Source organism: Molothrus ater, chromosome 19, assembly GCF_012460135.2.
Source record: "Molothrus ater isolate BHLD 08-10-18 breed brown headed cowbird chromosome 19, BPBGC_Mater_1.1, whole genome shotgun sequence".
Lineage (NCBI taxonomy): Eukaryota > Metazoa > Chordata > Aves > Passeriformes > Icteridae > Molothrus > Molothrus ater.
Genome location: NC_050496.2, coordinates 1,466,618 through 1,485,036, shown reverse-complemented (window position 1 = coordinate 1,485,036; position 18,419 = coordinate 1,466,618). Strand labels below are relative to the sequence as shown.

At 49.3% G+C, this 18,419-nt stretch overlaps 2 protein-coding genes across 2 annotated transcripts in view; both read left to right on the top strand.

Annotated features, from left to right (window-relative positions):
• The window catches only part of LOC118693885 (dynein axonemal heavy chain 9-like), a 142,498-nt gene extending 130,555 nt beyond the window's left edge, over nt 1–11,943 (top strand). Inside the window, 3 exon segments of the mRNA XM_054516895.1 lie at nt 5,802–5,875; nt 5,877–6,189; nt 11,429–11,943. Of these exon segments, the coding sequence (XP_054372870.1) occupies nt 5,802–5,875; nt 5,877–6,189; nt 11,429–11,656 (615 nt within the window). The 3' untranslated portion in view covers nt 11,657–11,943.
• Nucleotides 11,944–14,341: 2,398 nt separating this feature from the next.
• The window catches only part of LOC118700349 (dynein axonemal heavy chain 9-like), a 38,792-nt gene continuing 34,714 nt past the window's right edge, over nt 14,342–18,419 (top strand). Inside the window, exon 1 of the mRNA XM_054516894.1 lies at nt 14,342–14,347. Coding sequence (XP_054372869.1) covers nt 14,342–14,347 — 6 coding nt within the window. The remainder of the gene's footprint in view (nt 14,348–18,419) is intronic.

The window sequence follows — 18,419 nt, the reverse complement described above, 5'->3', positions numbered from 1 at the left end:
GTGTGAGGGAGGGCTGTGATTGATGCTGCATCCACTGTAGGAGGAGTCACCTCCTGCATTCCCCCCAGGCACTCAGTGGGACAAAATAGAAAAGGCTCCTCTGCCCCTTTGGGATGAGCCAGCAGGGATGAGGCTGCACTGCCAGGGAGTGAGGAGCTGCCTGGCACTCCTGGTGCTCTCTGACAGCCCTTCCCATCCACCCTGTCTCCCCCAGGGACCCCTCCCCACGGCCAGCTGCTGTCCTTCCCTTGGCAAGGCATGTGTGCAGCACAGCAATGCAGCCTGGAGCGGGCAGGAGAAAGCCTCAGCACTGCCCTGTCTCCCTCTCATGCCACAGCTGGGTCCTGGGGCATCTCCTGGCCATCAGTCAGTGGGCATCCCCTGCTCCATCAGTTCCAGGGTGGCAGGCTGTGATCCTGTGACAGATGAGTAATGCATTGATTGACTCTCAGAATTAATGGACAAATATCATGTCTATAGGTTAAGAAGAGTTTTATGGATTTGTAGTTTTGTTGTACCCCCTCATGTGGTTATCAAGGGACAGCTGGAGCCGGGACATCAGGGAGGGCTGGCCTGTCACTGTGGAACACCTGACCTGCAATCAGGGTTTGAGGAGGAGATTCCACCACTGGACAGCAAAGAAGGGGTTGATGGACAGAACTTTGGGAGGGGTTAAAGGGTTAAAAAGGAAAAACCTCCATTGTGAGGGGGCTGAGCACATGGTGGGGAAAATCTTTCGCTCCCAGCACCGTAACCTTTTTTCTTTATTCAGTCTCCTGTTGTGTTTTTGATAAGGTTTACTAAACCCTCCTAAACGATGACAGGTGAGGAGCAATTTCTCACAACCCCATCTCACAGGGATGCTCAGCCCCCACAGCTGATGTGCACAGTGTGTCTGAAGGGCCTGGGCTGGGACCCAGCCCGATCATAGCAGAGCTGAGGGTGGGCAATGAGAGCCTGCCCCAAGATGGAATGACATCTCAAACCTCTCCCAGGGGCAGCTTGGAAAAGAAACCTTCAGCTGCCCACCCTGCACGAGGAGGGGCAGGCTTGGCTGGGGGTTTGGGCACCAAGCTGCTCCCAAATCCCAGCGGCAGCCTGGAGCAGCAGCTGCAGATGTGGGTGCTGGTGCTTGTTAGAGCAGAGATATCCTGGACACAGGTGGTGGGTCAGTGTGTGCAGCCCATTTTGGAAGAAGCTGATATTTATGTAGTCAATTATCATAAACAGATTTCTCTTATTTTCTAGCATAAGGCAGTGGAATTGAAAATTCCATTTCCTGAGACAGGTAAACAGAAGTGATTTAATGGTTCAATCCCAGAGCCCCAAACAAGATATAATTGTGACTTGGACAAGGTGTGGCAATTAGATTTCATGTGGGGAGGAATGTGCTGTTTAATATTGGTGGGGGAATGAGGGGATGCAGAGAGTGCAAATAAACCACAAACAAAATTAACCAGGGGAATGTGTAACACAGGCTGCAAACCTCTCCCCAAACCCTGCCCAGATCATGGCAGGGAAGGAGATGGGGACTGCAGAAAAGGCTCCTCAGAGGGCAGCAGCAGCCCCTGAGCTGAGGTTCAGAGACACCCAGGGGCTGGGACTGGAGGAGAGCAGCAGAGCAGAGCAGCATTTGGCATTTCTGGTGTTTGGCAAATCTGGTGTTTGCTGCAGAGACATATCTGCAGGCTCTGGAGGCCATCAGTGGCAATTCCAGGAACCATGGAGTCCTTAGGGCTGGAGAAGCCCTTTGAGATCCCCAAGCCCAACCATCCCCCCAGTAGCAGCACCATGCTCACCCCTAAACCACAGCCTCAGGTGCCACGTCCAGGTGGGTTTTTGGGCACTTCCAGGGCACTTGGACTCAGCTGGTGCTGGGGGTTCAGTGCCTGGTCTAAGAGTTGCGCTTGATGATCCTTGAGGGCCCCTTCCAGCTGGGAATATTCTGTCAGAATGTTCTGTCAGCCTGTGGCTGGTGACTGCACCACAGCCTGTGCCAGTTCTTCACAGCCCACTGCCTGAAGAAAGCTTTCCTGATATCCAAATCAGGTCTCCCCTGGCACCAGTTCTTGTGTCTGCAGCCAAAGGTCTCGTGTGGGTCCCTGCAGAGCTGAATTAGAGCTTGTGCGTGACCCAAAACCCTGCTCAGCATCCCTCACATCACCTCCCACCCCTGGGGGACCACAGAGCAGCCAGAGGGGGCTGATGACTCTTCCTGGTGCTGCCCTCACTTGGCTCTGGGCCTTACACTGAAGAAATCCTGCTTTAATTGACCTTCCTGACAATTAAAGAGCTGTCAAGGCTCGTTCCTCTCTGGGGCTGGGGGCCTGCACTGACAGCGCTCAGAGGAGGAGAGTTTACAAGCCAGGCCCCACAGAGCTCAGCAGAGAATAAATAAAGCCCAGAGAAAACAAGGCTTATTGTTTTTAACTGACTGAAGGATCTGCCAAAAGAAGGCGATTTGGAAATGTCACGCCTAATTTGAATTTTTGAATAATTCATCGTGTCGTCCTAGCGGAAAGTGATTGTTTGGTCCAAAAATAGGAGACATCCCATTAGGAGGAAGAGAAATTGCAATAGACTGGTAGCCATCAGAAATAACTGGCATGTTGCATTTCAAAGCCCTTTGTTCTGGCTGGCTTGGGTGGAACCAGAGGCTGGGCTGAAGCACTTGCATGTTAATGTTGTACCAGCCTCATCTTTTGCAAGCAGATCCTCTGCTTTGCAATTTGGGTGAAGGATGAGCCTCCAAAATGAGGATAATATATATTGTAAAATAACAAAGAACCAAATTTTGATAGGCAAGCTGAGTATCAAGTGAAAATAACCTGAACTGAGGAAACAGTTTGTGTCTGTAGTGTGCTCATCTTGAGGGAATGGCTGCAGGCTGATTAGGATTTCCTTCAAGGGTGTCTTTAAATGAAAATTACTCCCAGCATTTGGGAAAAAAAAAAAAAAAAATAAAGATTAACTTGAATAATTTCTGATGCACTTTAGTATTCAGCATCTGAAATGCAAATTTATGCATAATTGTGTTTGGACAACTCTATGAGATTGCTGCTGTAGATGCTTTGAACCCTCACAGGAGACTCAAAGCATGCTTGAGTGCGCAGGCTTTAAAAATTGCTTTTCTCAAGCCTTGCTGAGAATTACATTTGCTAATTCATTTGTTTCCTGAAAGTAAAACTAGACATGATATATGATCGAGGGGGGCTCTCTTTAAATCAATTTGGCTGCCTGCACACATTCTGCCATATTCTTACTCATGTCAAAGCCCTTCCAGGAGCACAGAGTGCTCCTGTTCCAGTGTCCTGCTGTGCCCAGCGCAGGATTCTTGTTCTCCCTGCATGGTCCTGCCATGGCTTCAGCCCAGCCCATGCATGGTTCCTCTTTGTGCCCAGTTTCTCCTGAGGGTGATGGTGATGGAGATTTCAGGAGGTTGTTCCTCATATTTTAGTGTTAATTGCAAGTGCTGCTTCTTCCAGCTCTTCGTTTCACCTCATTTGCTGTTGTAGCTTCGGAACCCCTCTCAAACCCTTTGTACTCAGGATTGTCTCCATCCATGTGCCAGCCCCAGGGTGTCTCTGAGCCCCAGCTCAGGGGCTGCTGCTGCCCTCTGAGGAGCCTTTTCTGCAGTCCCCATCTCCTTCCCTGCCATGATCTGGGCAGGGTTTGGGGAGAGGTTTGCAGCCTGTGTTACACATTCCCCTGGTTAATTTTGTTTGTGGTTTATTTGCACTCTCTGCATCCCCTCATTCCCCTACCAATATTAAACATTCTTCCCCACATGAAATCTGATTGCCACCCCTTGTCCAAGTCACAATTCTGTGGCTGGATTTGGTGACATTAAAGGTCTTTCTCAGCTGTCAGTGTGTCCCACAGGGCACGATCAGCACAGGAACAAAACTGCAGAGATCTTAACTGCTGGGCTCTGCCAAGCATTGCTCAACAACTGTGGGGGCTGCTTTAAGAAGATTTCAACTTTTTTCTAAAGCTTCATGGATTTTTGTGGCCCCAGCAAAGGGCACCTCTGCTGACCTCACTGCTGGAGGCACTGAAGTCCTGTGAAAGAACAGTTGGAATCTTTTAATGTGAATAGACTGACCCAATTCCCTCCCCCTTGTTCTCAGCAATGGCTCCACTGATTTCAGTTAATCTTTCCAAAAAACACTTAGCCCGAGGCAAAGAGAAATTGTAAATGAGATAAACTTTGGCAAAATGATAAGGGAACAAAAGGAAGTGTTTATAATTGAGAGCAGGGATGGACATTATTATTTATAATTTTGGGTCCCCAAAATTCTGGGGGTGTTGTACCCCTCCAGCTGAGCACAGAGCTGCAGAGATTGAACTGTGGAGACCATTCCATACCAGGGAAGCTGAGCTGGCATTTGCAGGTTTTGTCTTTTTATTCTGCTTGCCGAGTGAGGCAGAATCCCAGAGGAGTTGGTCAGGACATCGCTCCAGCCCCATCCCGAGCAGGGACAGGCAGAGCAGCTTGTTTGGACCATGCCCTGGTGAGTTTTGAGCATTTCCAAGGATGGAGACTCTCCAGCCTCTGTGGACAACCTGTTCCAGTGTTCAGCCGCCCTCACGTTGTCTTTCAGTGGAATGTCCTGGAATTCAGCTCTTCTGGCAGAACTGATACAGGTTTCTAAAAGCTTTGAAACTAATTAATTGCTGCACAAAGGAAAAGTCAAACCTCTCTCTTTATCTCACTTGGCTGAATCATATCTTTGTTGTGCTCCTTCCTTGCTGTGGAAGGAGCTGTGATTACATTTGCAGACAACACGTGGAGTCAGAGAAAATCTTGCACTGCAAAGCAGAAAATGAGGGGAGGAGTGAGGGGAAGTGGAGGAGAGGAGGGGGACAGGACTCAACATAACAAATATTTGGACAGCTTTAGAGTAGATCATCAGAAATCCAGTGTCCTGCCCTGGCAGTGAGTGAGAACAGCTTTACACCCCCGGAAATCTGTGAGTCCACGAGAGAAAACAGAAATAACACCAGGACAACCGGGGACACCCCTGCTGCTGTCACTGTCACACGTTTTTTCCTCCCAGTAGTATTTTTACAGCAGGATGCAGGAATATTCAATAGACAGTGTGCAGGAAAACCCCAAACTCATGAAGTCACCCAGAGTAGGTGGCCAGCAGTGTCTGTGTGGGATTTTGTGCTCTTCCTCATGCCCTGGCCCAGCTCTGCTTCCAAGCAGGCTCTGCTGGGCAGTGTCAGTGCTGACTGTGCCCTTTGTGGTGTTTGTGAGGGTCCCCAGGACGAGCTGAGAGATGAGAAACTGACTCCAAGTTCTCAGAAGGCTGATATGTTATATTATTATATATATGTTATATTATATATATGTTGTATATTATATATATGTTGTATATTATATATATGTTGTATATTATATTATATATATATCATATCATATCGTATCATATTATATCATATTATATCACATCATATTATAGTATGCTATACTAAAACTATACTAAAGAAAGAGAAAGAATACATCAGAAGGTTTAACAAGAAAAAATAATAAAAACCTGTGACTCCTCAGAACCTCAGCACAGCTGGACCATGATTGGTCATTAAATTCAAACAATTCACATGGAACCAATCAAGCATTCACCTGTTGGTAACCAATGTCCAAGCCACATTCCAAAAGCAGCAAAACACGGGAGCAGCAATCAGATAATTATTGTTTTTATTCCTCTCTGAGGCTTCTCAGCTTCCCAGGAGAAGAAATCCTGGGCAAAGAGGATTTTTCAGAAGATATCATGGTGCCACCCTTTCTTCCCCAGGGGGAACTGACCATGACCAGCGAGATGGAGACCTTGCAGAACTCCCTCTTCTTTGGCACGGTGCCGGAGTCCTGGGAGGAGATCCTACCCTTCCATGGCCAGCCTTGGCTCGTGGTTTGCTGACCTGCTGGCCCGCAGCAGCGAGCTGGAAGCCTGGACCAGGGACTTCTCCTTGCCCTCCACGCTGTGGCTCGGGGGGTTCTTCAACCCCCAGGCCCTCCTGACGGCCATCATGCAGAGCACAGCCCGCAAGAACAGGTGGCCCCTGGACAGGATGGCGCTGCAGTGCGACGTGACCAAGAAGAGCAGGGAGGATTTTGCCAGTGCTCCTCGTGAGGGGGCCTACGTGCACGGGCTGTTCATGGAGGGAGCACGCTGGGATGCTCAGGTGAGCTCTGCAGGGCTCTGGCAGCTGAGGGAGAAGCCACAGGTGTGGCCCTGTGTAGGAGTGTCGGGGTAGGACGGTTGGGATGGACAGGGATGAGAGATCTCTGAAGCCAGGTCATGGAACTTTTGGTTTATTGCAAAGGGTCAAGGGCAGGGCCCTGCTGGGGGCTGCCAGCCACAGCTCAGAGCAGGCCTGAGAGAAGAGAGGGGGAGAGAGAGGGTAAGAGAGTAAAGGGGATAAGAGAGTAAAAGGGCAGGAGCGTAGAAGGGTAAGAGAGCAAAAGGTGTAAGAGAGCAAGGTTCCCGTTCCAATACCATAAATCTTTTTCTGTGTTGAATATTCTAATTCTCACTGACCAATCTGTACAAGATACAAATCCTACAGCATTTCCATACAGCCTATAAGAATCATTACATTACCACACTGTGTTACATTTTAAACCCTAAAAACTCCTCTTTGGGCCCCTTCTGCCAAGCTGTAGGGTCTGCTCTGACCCTTGGGTTGTCTGCAAGCAGAGGGTGTTGTTCCATCAAAAGGGGATCACCTTCAGCAGCCACACCATTGTTTTCCAGTTGTTCAGTAACTGAGGTATCTCAAAGCTTGCTTTCATTTAAATCTCACTTATAGTTTCCATATTCTCCAAATCTTTTCCAGGCAATCATATTTATAAGGCTTTCTTGTTTCATCTTCCCCAACAGCCCTGAAATTCTGATCCAACACTCTCCACTTATTTGTCATGAATCATTTCCCTCTCTACAGTGGTTTTCCATGAAGGATAGGAAATTAGGGAAAGCTGTGCCCTCCCTGATGGAGGCCATTTCATCACATCTCCTTGGGCAGTTCAAAGCTCCAGGCTGGTTTTTTGCTATGGAAATGGCCTGAATTGGGTCTGGGAAGCCACAGGCAGCCAGGAACGTTGGCGAGGGCTCTGCTGGGAGATGGCAGTGAGGATCTCAGAGGGTCAGCTCAGATCTCTGCTCCTGGGGTCTGGGCTCTGCTCACAGAGACAATCACAGAGCCCTGAGCAGCTCCCAGCTCTGCCCCCACAGCTCTCTGGCTCTTCCCTTCTCCTCACACAACCCTTGCGAGATCACAGCCCGCCTGCCACAGGGAGCACTGGATTTCTGTTGCCCTAAAAACCTGACAGAAATCAGCTGGACACACCAGAACAGAGAGAGCTATTAAAAATTCCCAGTCCTTTATATCAAATACTCCATTTAAGAACATTCCAGTGCCTGCTGTTATGTTTTCTTTGCCACTATGACCAGAAAATGAGTTCTGGCTGGGTTTTACCAGCTGGAAGTGGAGAGTGAGAGGTTTTGGGGGTGCAAAGCCAGAAATATTTGGGAAATACTTGGCTTCTCCCCTCTACCTCCCTCCAATAACTGGTCTGGGTGATTGCATCCAGCAATGGGATTTGTCTTCAGAGACCATCCCAACACCAGTAAATGTGGTTTTCTGATTAAATTTTCCTTGTGATTGAAAGATACTGAGCAATTATATTCATGGAGCCATTCATAATCTCTGGGTATCATGCTTCAATTTATTTCAGAAAGGAAAAGGATATTTTTATGGGTTGCTGCTCCCACTGAAATACCATTTCTACCTAGTGGAACTATTCATTTTACCTATAATCCAGTGAGTACCAGTGTGCATTAATGGATGCAGGACTTTTAAAACAGGTTCACAGCTCTTTGGGTTGTGTACTCCTTCCAAATTAATCCTCTGATAAAAATGGCAGACCACATTTAGAAGAATTCCTCTGGGGAGCACCTCCACTTTTAAAAGAATATTTCACATTTAGGTTGTGCCTCCAAAAAAGGAAAGAGTCCTTCTGTGTTCTGCTACTCACATTTTTCTATTTATTTAAACATTTATGTTTGCCCTTGGGTGTCTTAAATTTATAAAACATTCATTACAAAACAGCAGGCAGCTATTAGATGAAATGAAACTAAGCAGATTATTTTGGGTGCAAATGATCTCTTGCTGCAGCCCTGTTGAAGTCACTGGGACTCAGTGACAATCAGAAGGATGCTGTGGCTGGGGACACTTGGAGACCTTTCATCTCAAGCTGCTGGCTGATTCTTGTCTTTCCTTCTCTCTGCAATAGAGAGTTTGTTGCCAAGAGTGTGCCCTGCCCTCCCCAAGGGGGTTGGAGCGTGGTGGGACAAGGGCAGGGGTGGGTTTCACACCACGTGTGCTCCACACAGCTTTGGCAGCTGTGCACAGAACAGCCCCTGCCATGGAACCACAGGATCCCAGGCTGGCTTGGGCTGGAAGGGACCTTAAAAATCAGCTCGTTCCACCCCACCATGGGCAGGGACACCTTTCTCTATCCCAGGCTGCTCCAAGCCCCGTCCAACCTGGCCTTGGACATCTCCAGGCATGGGGCAGGGCCTCACCACCCTCACTGGGAAGAGTTTTTTTATTCCCCTTGTCCAGATGAAGCCACTGACCCCATCACTCAGGGACCACCTTGGAGTGCTCCTTGTGGGCTCCAGATCCCTTTCCCTGCTGGCTCCATGTCCCCTTTCCCTGCTGGCTCCATGTCCCCTTTCCCTGCTGGCTCCTTGTCCCCTTTCCCTGCTGGTTCCATGTCCCCTTTCCCTGCTGGCTCCTTGTCCCCTTCCCTGCTGACCCCAGAGGGGCTGTGGTGTGAGGAATCTGTGCTGGGACCCTGCCTTGGTTTGGAAAGACAGGTGTGTGCTAAGGAAGGCAGGAGCCTCCCCTAAAATGGAAAATGTAAACCCTCTCCCTCTGAATTATTATAAATTTGAAATTAAGGGGCTCTCAGGCAAAGATATGGGAGCAGGAATAACAGTTCTTTATTTGGGAAGAAAATAAAAATAAAATAAACAATGCAGTAAATCAAAATAACACTGATAGAGTCAGAATAGGACCTGATACTTTGTGGGTCAGGGTGTTGGCAGCAGTCCCATTGGAATTGTGGCTGCAGCCCTCCTGGAGTGTCCGGGTGGTTCTGGTGGAGCAGAGATCCTGGACAAGGGTGGAGTTTCCCTCTGAAGATCCAGGGGAAGAGGCAGCTGCTGCTCCTCTGGGAATAGAGTGGGCAAAGGCTGCTCTGCTGTCCTAGAATCTCAGATTGTATCCAGGTAGGGATGCTTGAAATCTCAGATCATATCCAGGTAGGAATGTTTGAAATCTCAGATCATATCCAGGTAGGGATGCTTGAAACCTCAGATCATATCCAGTAGGATGTTTGAAACCTCAGATCATATCCAGGTAGGAATTCTTGGCTCCTCCCCCTGGGCGGAGCATCTCCCAACAGGATGATGGCATTTTATCAGCCATGCAGGGACACTCACTGGCTATTAGAAGGACACTCACTCACTAGCAGAAGATAATTAATAATTAATGGCCCATTAAGAGGAGAGATCTCCTGGAGGGAGGATTGGTTGTGGAAAAGATCGGAAAACTGCCCAGTGAACAGCAGATAACTGCCCCACCCCACTCTCAGTTTCCTGCTGGGAATCTGGGAGAAGCAGAAGTGAGGGATCCTTTAGGAGCTGAGGCTGAGCTCTCCAGGCTCAGAATGGTGGCTCTGCACAACGAGGGCTGTGCTGCTCGTCAGGAAGAACTGCTTTCAGAGCAGAATTAATTTCTGATGATGAGAGCGATAAAAAATGCAAATGAGAATCAGCCCAGACATAAAAAATGATATCTTACATAGAGGTACCTCAGGAAGATTTCAGCTCTTGTTAACCCAGAAACAGGTAGAATATCTCTTGGAAATTTCACTTAAAGTATTCTCAGCAGTAAAAAAAAAAAAGAGAAAGACTTGATTAAAATCGAGTCTCAGGAATGAAAGGTGTGAATTTAAGAAGAGTGCATAATAATGTTACATAAATAGCTACTTTGCAAGGTATTATACGAATTATTTAATGTTTGTTCAGCACGTTGGAAATATAAAATCCTAAATGAGAGTTGGATTTTTCATAGCTGAGCATAACAGATGGCATTAGTACAATTAAACCGAGGTGTGTGGCAAGAGGGATGATTTTTCTTTGCTCATTATAGAACTAAATAAACTGCTGGAGAGGCTGAATCTCACCCCACAGCTCTGATCCGAGAGCATTTGGAATAATGATGATATGTGAAGCTCAGCTGCAGTGAGAGGCAGTTTCTTTAGTGCTGAAAAGTTTCGTTTCCATTTCCCTGTTTATTTTCATTTGGTCTCTCTAGCCTCCATTAGGCAGTTTTCCCTGGAAATGGATTGATGTGCAGGGTATTTTATTGTCAAGAAGAGAGAGAGAAAATGTCAGAGAGACCCAAATTGAGAAACAAACTTGATTTCTTGCCCTGGCAGGGTTCTCTCCTGTGTTGGGTAGCCTGCTGGGCAGGGCATTGCTTGGAGGAGAATAATGGGACTTGATATTTATTGGTGATATTCCCTCAGAAAAGTCATTTTGAATTCTTTTGGTTGCATCATGAGAGTGGGAGCAAGCCTGTGGTGGCTTTTGGGGCTGTTCTCCATCCCAGTGGTTCAGGTGTCCACCCACCCTCTCTCCCACCACAAGCAGCACCTCCCACAAGGTGATTCTGCTCTGGAATCCTCTGAGAAGGAGATGCATGAGAATCATCCCAGGATCACTGAGCTTGAGAAAGATCCCCCAGCCCATCCAGGCCAAGCTGTGCCCAATCCCCACCTTGTCCCCAGCCCCAAGCACTGACTGCCACATCCAGGTGTTCCTGGGACACCTCCAGGGATGGGCACTCCAAACCTCCCTGGGCAGTGTTTAATCACCCTTTCAGCTAAGAAATTCCTCCTGATGTCCACCCTGAGCCTGCCCTGGCACAGCTTGAGGCCTTTTTCTCTTGTCCTGTCCTTGTTCCCTGGCAACGGGACAAGAGGAAATGGCCTCAAGCCACACCTCAGTAGAAACCAGGACAAGAGAAGTGAAACTTTGTTCAGAATGTGGCTGGACAGGGTCAGGGACACTGTTCCCACACAAATCCAGGTTGCATGTGAGGGTTTGAGCATCTGGTGGGACTGCAGGCAGCTGGAGCCTTGAGTTGATCTACATTGAGGAGGGTCATGGTGAGACAGGGAGCTCTTGGATCCAAACCTCCTTCCTCAAAGAGGCTCATGCAGCCCCTTGACCCTGGAGAAGCTGTTTGCACCTCCTCAGCAGGAGCAGCTTGGATAAAAATCATGGGCTCGGGTCCATCAGCTGGTGGACACCTTGGGGATGTGACCTTTGTCTCCTTCTCTCTGCAGGCCGGGACCATCACGGAGGCCAGGCTCAAGGAGCTCACCCCAGCCATGCCTGTGGTGTTCATCAGGGCCATTCCTGATGACAAGCAGGACACCAGGGGCTTGTACCCGTGTCCTCTGTACAAAACACGCCAGAGAGGCCCGACCTACGTGTGGACTTTTAACCTGAAAACCAAGGAGAACCCGTCCAAGTGGGTGCTCGCTGGGGTGGCCTTGCTGCTGCAGGTCTGAGGCACCAGCACAGGCCCTGGCCTGCAAAGCCCTCACAATGTCACAGCATTTCAACAGTTCAGTGCTGGGATTAACCCAACTTCCATCTCTCTGATGGACTCCCAGGTTATCTCTGTGTCCTGGGGATGTGACCCCAACAGGGCCTGTGAGGAGGGGACAGAGGTTCAGGGGGACACGGCCCTGGTTCATGGCTGCTGTACATCAATATCCTGTAATTCCTGCACTGCTGCACTCTCGGGTTTGGTGTTGCTGAAATGGCTCCCAAGGTATTAAATCTTTTTTTTCCCAGCCCCGTGACAGAAGTAGTTGAGATTGGTCAGTTCTGCTTTTCAAGGTTGTTTATTTTCTCTGATCTGTTCCATTCTTTCTCTGACCTGCTGAGATCTGTCCAACAGGTTGGGTTGTGGCACAGTCCCTGCCCTTGGGGTGGTGTTGGCTTTTTGTACTAAGAACTACGTGCACTTTATTTACAATAATTTCCCAATACCCATCACCTATGTTAGACAGTCTGTCTCTACCCTAAACCAATCCTGAAGTGTCACCATCCCAGCAGAAGATGGAGGACAAGAAGAAGAAGAAGAAGAGGAAAGACTGGATATGCCCAGATTCCTCCATATTGCCTCTTGAACTCCCATTCTAAACCCCAAAATTCTACTTTTTCACTTTGTGACAAATTCACTATCACTCTACTCAAACTCTTATGGCTTGTAAATCCTCACACAAAGCTGTAATTGTTTCCAAGGGTTAAAAACAAAGGCACATTTGTTTCTGACTCTGTGCCAAGGTCTCTGAGCCCCTTGCCAGGGTCTTGAGCCAGAGTAATGTCCTGGCTTCTGACACTGCACTGCAAGGTCCCAGCCCAGAGCCTGATACACCACACCCAGAGAGTGCTAAACTTAAATCTGGTTTTTATTTCTCTTCATGATCCAAAGCAGTTTTAAAATCATCCATCAGTAAAATCAGCAGCCTTCTCCAAAACACTTAAATAGTCCAGTGGCTTGTGAAGTTCTCCAGAATTTATTCCTTTCCCTCCATGAGTGTTTCTTTGTGGTGTGTGTGATGTTGGAAGCTGGGAGGTGAGCAGATGTTGTGGTTATCATCTGTGTGTTGCTAACACTCCTGTAAATCTTAGAAACATTGGAAATGCTGTTAATATCCAGTGTGCTCAATGGAATCAATAGTGAAAGCACAGCACAGGGATGATTTAAGTGAATATGTGGTGATGATAGATACTTACTAATAAAATAATTGTTCCTGGAATGGTCTCTGGAAGCTGCAGGTTTACAGACAGTGAGGAGATCACAGGGGCCAGGTGGGAGGAACACACCTGACACACACCTGTGTGGGTCACTGGGGTTTAATCCCAGCTGGAATGGGAGAGCAGTGAGGAGTGGGGTGTCCCTGGTGCAGAGGGCACAGAGGGTGGCTGGGTGGGCACCGTGGCAGTGACAGTCAGAGCATCACTGAGTAAACAGAGCTGGGAATGGCACCTGGGAAAGGGCTGGTTCCTGGGAAAATGGGGTTTTTCTGGGGAAATGGGGCTTTTCCTGGGAAAGCTCTCTGTGCTTGGAGGCTCACACAGGCTCTGGGGACATTTGCTGTCCCTTGTCACAATAGAGATGGACAAGACACCTGTTTCTTCATGCAGAATAGCCAAACCTTTATTCACATAACCCATATGTTTAATATTGTTCATCTTTTTTGTGCTGGCAAATGTTTTGCCTGTTAAACAAAGATTTTTTCCCATAAATTTCCACCATAGCTGTGTTTATGGGCCATTTCAACTTATGGGGTGCTGCCTTGTTTGCCTGTGCTCTCTTTCTGCTTGGTAAAAACATCTTCTTGTTTGGGGTGGGTTTATCCTTTGCTCTAAGCCATAAAAACCCCTTCTAACTCACACACCCTTTGCCTCCTTGGTTATCCAGTGAGACTGGCTCAGCAATTCTTTTCTTCTATATCAAAACTTGCTTCCATTTCTATTCCTTCTTCAGGCTCTACATTTAAAAATCTTTCTGCTTAGCGTCCATACCTGTGAGACTTTCTTGTCAAACTTTCATCCTTCCCAACAACCCCCAAAGTCAAGGAGCACCTCAACAAACACCACTCATCTGGAGGGGTCTCCACTTGGCAGCTCTGGCCCTGATTGGGCTCAGGAGCTGGGGAAAGGGGAGAATCACCAGCCAGTGCTGCTCCAGTGCTCACAGGGGGGCATTGAAGCTGAAATCTGACAGAAATCCAGGAGGCTGCAGTGCTGGTGTCCCTCCCAAGCTCTGTCCTGCTCCTGCCTTGCAGCATCTGGAGGCACCATTCACTCATGGCTTTGCCTCTCAAAGTGCCTTTCCCTCAGCCTGGCAGGTTTCACACTTTTACCCCGTGGGAGGGAGGGAGCTGGGGGCATGGGGGCTTGGCTGCTGCAGGGGTTCCACCAGGACAGCATTTCTGTGGGCACACTTTGGTTGCTCAGAGCCCCATGTCAGACTGAGTGGTTTTAGGGGTGGCTTTGGCACGGGGCAGAAGCTGTGCTCAACTCTCTGCCAATCCAGGGGATCAGCTTTGCTCCCTCTGAGTCATCCAGGAGGGTGAAGCCCTCAGGCTTGGCAGGAGATCCACAGGAGCTCTCTTCCTGCAGGAAGGAGAACATCCAAAATCCTCGTCCTTGCAGCCTGGAGAACAACAAACTTCTGGATGAAGGTAAGGAGGGAAAACTCTCTGCTAAGAACTTTGTTTAATTGCTAGGCACTGTCCCCAAGGCACAGCCCCAAAAAATTAATGATGAAGGAGCTGGTAATGGCTTAGCAAAAGCCATCTGCAAATATCTAATGGAAGGGGAGAGCTGTCTTAAGCTGGGTTCTTTAAATTGCCTCCAACCCATAAATGAGGCACCAGGGTCTGTGGAGTATCCCCTATAATGAGTGCCTGCTAGAAGAGGTCTGTTAGCGGGGGAAAGCTTTGCTATTAAATTAAATCCCTACCAATTTAAATTAAAACCTGCCAATTAGGTATGAAATGTAAACTGGTCACTTCCCACCGCCCTGCAAAGTTGGGCACATTAAATTCTCTGTGTATTTCACCATGCAGGAGGTTGAGATGCATGAACAGAGCACTGCTGAATTAAACACAAAAGAGAGGAGTGGAAGGAAGTTCATTGTGCTCCAGATAATCCATCATGCTGCGTTAGTCCTTCACTGGGGCCTCTTCAAGGCTGCTTTTACCAGAGGGGACCTTGTGGCTCTGCACAGCTCCTGACAGGAGGGGACAGCCCCAGGCTGGGCCAGGGCAGCTCAGGGTGGGCACAGCAGCAATTCCCCCATGGAAAGGGAGCTCAGGGATTGGAAATGCCCAGGGAGGGTTGGAGTGCCCATCCCTGGAGTGTCCAGGGAATTCCTGGAGGTGGCACTGAGTGCTCTGGGCTGGGGACAGGGTGGGGATGGGGCACAGGGTGGCCTGAATGGTCTTTGAGATCTTTTCCAACCTCAGTGATGCTGTTTGTCATTCCATGTGCTTCTCAGTGCTCTGGATGTGGGATTTCCTGCCATTCTGGAGATTTTACTGTCCTAAACTCATTCTTCTTCTCTCTTTTAAAACCTTTCCTCCTTTTCCCAGCACATCAGGGCCTCTCTCTGCTCAGTGTTGCCCTCCAAGATGCCCCTGGACATCCAGGAAAGGAGAAGCTCATTGACTCCCCAGGCACTGCCTGCTCTTTCCAGAGTCACAGCCTGAGCTGTTCCCTTGTCAGCTGAAGAAGAATGGTCTGTTGACAACAAAATGGATCCGATTGTTTTATTATATATATCTCCCTGCATAATTCACCAGTTGGGCAGGCAGGGTAGTGGGGAGATATTTATAGATACTAGAAATGTCACCAGGGTGCTCATTCTTCATCCTTTGAAAATCATCACAGGAAAGAGTTGGCTGCAAAATGCTACAAGAGGACGGTGAATAATTTGATGCTTTAGGGGGTGGAAAAAAATCTTGACAGGCATGAGATTTTTCCAGCCATATCTGCCCAAACCAGGCAATTAAATCCAGCTGGACAGGCTCTTTATTAGGAGTGATTCATTAGTCAAAGGTCAAGGTTTGCTATCCATGAGCTCTTGGAGACAGCTGCCCACTTGGCACTGCCATGTGCACCTTCCTCTGCTCTCCTGGGCTGGGCTGGAGGATCCCAGCACAGGCAGGGGCTGGAGCTGCTGCAGAGCCCAGGGAGGCTCCAGGATGATGCCAGGGATGGAGCAGCTCTGCTGGCAGGAGAGGCTGGCACAGCTGGCATTGCTCACCTGGGCAGGGGAAGCTTTGGGGTGAGCTCAGGGTGGCCTTGCAGGGCCTGAAGGAGCTGCAGGAAAGATGGAGAGAGAGAATTGCCAAGGGCTGGGGATGGGACCCAGGGAATGGCTTCAGAGTGACCCAGGGCAGGGCTGGATGGGATATTGGGAATGAGGAATTGTTCCCTGTGAGGGATGGATGGGATATTGGGAATGAGGAAGTGTTCCCTAGCAGGGCTGGATGGGATATTGGGAGAGGAATTGTTCCCTGGCAGGGCTGGATGGGATATTGGGAATGAGGAATTGCCCCCTGGCAGGGCTGGATGGGATCTTGGGAATGAGGAATTGTTCCCTGTGAGGGATGGATGGGATATTGGGAATGAGGAAGTGTTCCCTAGCAGGGCTGGATGGGATATTGGGAGAGGAATTGTTCCCTGGCAGGGCTGGATGGGATCTTGGGATGAGGAATTGTTCCCTGTGAGGGTGGGCAGGCCCTGGCACAGGTGCCCAGAGCAGCTGGGGATGCCCCTGGATCCCTGGCAGTGCCCAAGGCCAGGCTGGACAGGGCTGGGAGCACCTGGGACAGTGGGAGGTGTCCCTGCCGTGGCAGGGGTGGCACTGGATGGGCTTTAAGTTCCCTTCCAACCCATCCCATCCTGGGATTCTGTGATTTTTGGGCAGTTTAACAACAGGAACACATGGTTGCTCACTTTCACATAAAAGTGGGGCCCCTGGGGAGTGACTTTGCCATCACTGGAACAAATCCCACCAGGCACTGTCCAGACCCATCCCTGAGGGTTCTCTCTGCCCTACCCTGGCCCCACTCCTTCCCCACTGAGCTCCCCACACCTGCTGAAGCCCAGCCCTTCCTTCAGCACCCCAGCACAGCCCAGCTGGGCAAACAAGGCTTTAAACAGTCAGGTTGGTGTTTTGGGGGTGCCCAGGGGATCCCAGCCTGGCTCTCAGCCTTTCTCTGCATCTGTGGGGCTGCTTTGGGCCTGACTCCTCCAAAGGTCTGTGGTCAATTGGGTAACTCCAGTTTGGTGACATTTTCCAAAGAGATGAAAGCCAGAGAAGGAAAATTGTGCTATTGAACACTTAATGTCAAGTAAAATTGACTGAACTCTCCCAGGACAGAGAAATGCCTTTTCCACAGCCTGGGAATGTTGTACTTGCTGCAGATTATAATTGGCAGAGGAGCACAGTTCAAAGTGGAGTCTTCACAAATGCTTTGTAGTGGTGTCCCATGCTCTGGGGTTAACCAGCTCCATTTTACTGCCACTGTTGCTCACAGAGCAGAGGAAAACGAGGAGCAGGCACACAAAGGAGAGCCTGGTGGCTGGGCAGGAGATTGGCTCCACTGGGGCAAATTAATTGCAGCTATTCCTGGGCACAGGCAGTGCCCAGGGATGCAAATTCTGCCCGTGTCACTGCTGCAGTGTTTGCAGCACACGAGTGGCTGTAACCTATCAGCAAGATGCATTCGTTTTATAACGTGGCATTAATACATTCAATTAGCAAAGGCTTATTAGATTCATGTCTGTTATTATGCATTGTTTTTTAAATGACTGTAATTGCCCAAACAAATCTATAAATGTATTTACCTTGTTCATGGCTGTGAGCCTCATTTAAAAAGCTTTTAGGCTGTACAAGACGTTCATGGAGTTATAAGCAGCCCTCTAATTGGAGTGGCTGTGTCCTGTCAGTGGAGAGGGTGATTTGAGGCTGGAAATACTTTGTCCAAAGGCCTTGAAACCCACTTATGTGTGCAAACTTTGGGGTTCATTTCTTGGAAACTCCTAAAACCTTCATCTTGAGCAGTGCCAGAAGCCATGAGGAGAAACCCTGAGCCTGAATTTGGTATTTTGGTTCAGTGTTCCTGAGAATCCACTGGGAGCTGGGGTGAGGGAGGTGTCAGGTGGGACAGCCCCAGTGCCTGAGCCCCTCTGGTCCCTGGGAAGGGCTGGCTCAGTGCCCCAGCCTCCCTGTGGAAAATGCTGCCTTGGAAAAAACCAGAATATTTGTAGCACTGTGGGAGGCTTGATGGAAGGCACACAGGGAAAAGTGGCTCGTGTCCATGAGGGAAGTTTTGTGCAGGTCAGCAACCCTAGAGACCCTGGCACATTCAGGGCATTTTGAGGATAATCCCACAGAATCACAGAATTACAGAATGCCTGAGGCTGGAAAAGATCTCAAAGACCATCCAGGCCAAGCTGTCCTTGATCCCCACCCTGTCCCCAGCCCAGAGCACTCAGTGCCACCTCCAGGAATTCCCTGGGCACCTCCAGGGATGGGCACTGGACATTTCCAATCCCTGAGCTCCCTTTCCATGGGGGAATTGCTGCTGTGCCCACCCTGAGCTGCCCTGGCCCAGCCTGAGGCCGTTCCCTCAGTCTGTGCTAAGGCTGAGCCTGTCCCAGCTGTGCCACCCTCCCTGCTCCCCACGGCCCAGGGGAACCAGGCCTGCCCTGGGCAGAGTGAGGGGCCAAGGAGGAGGAGCT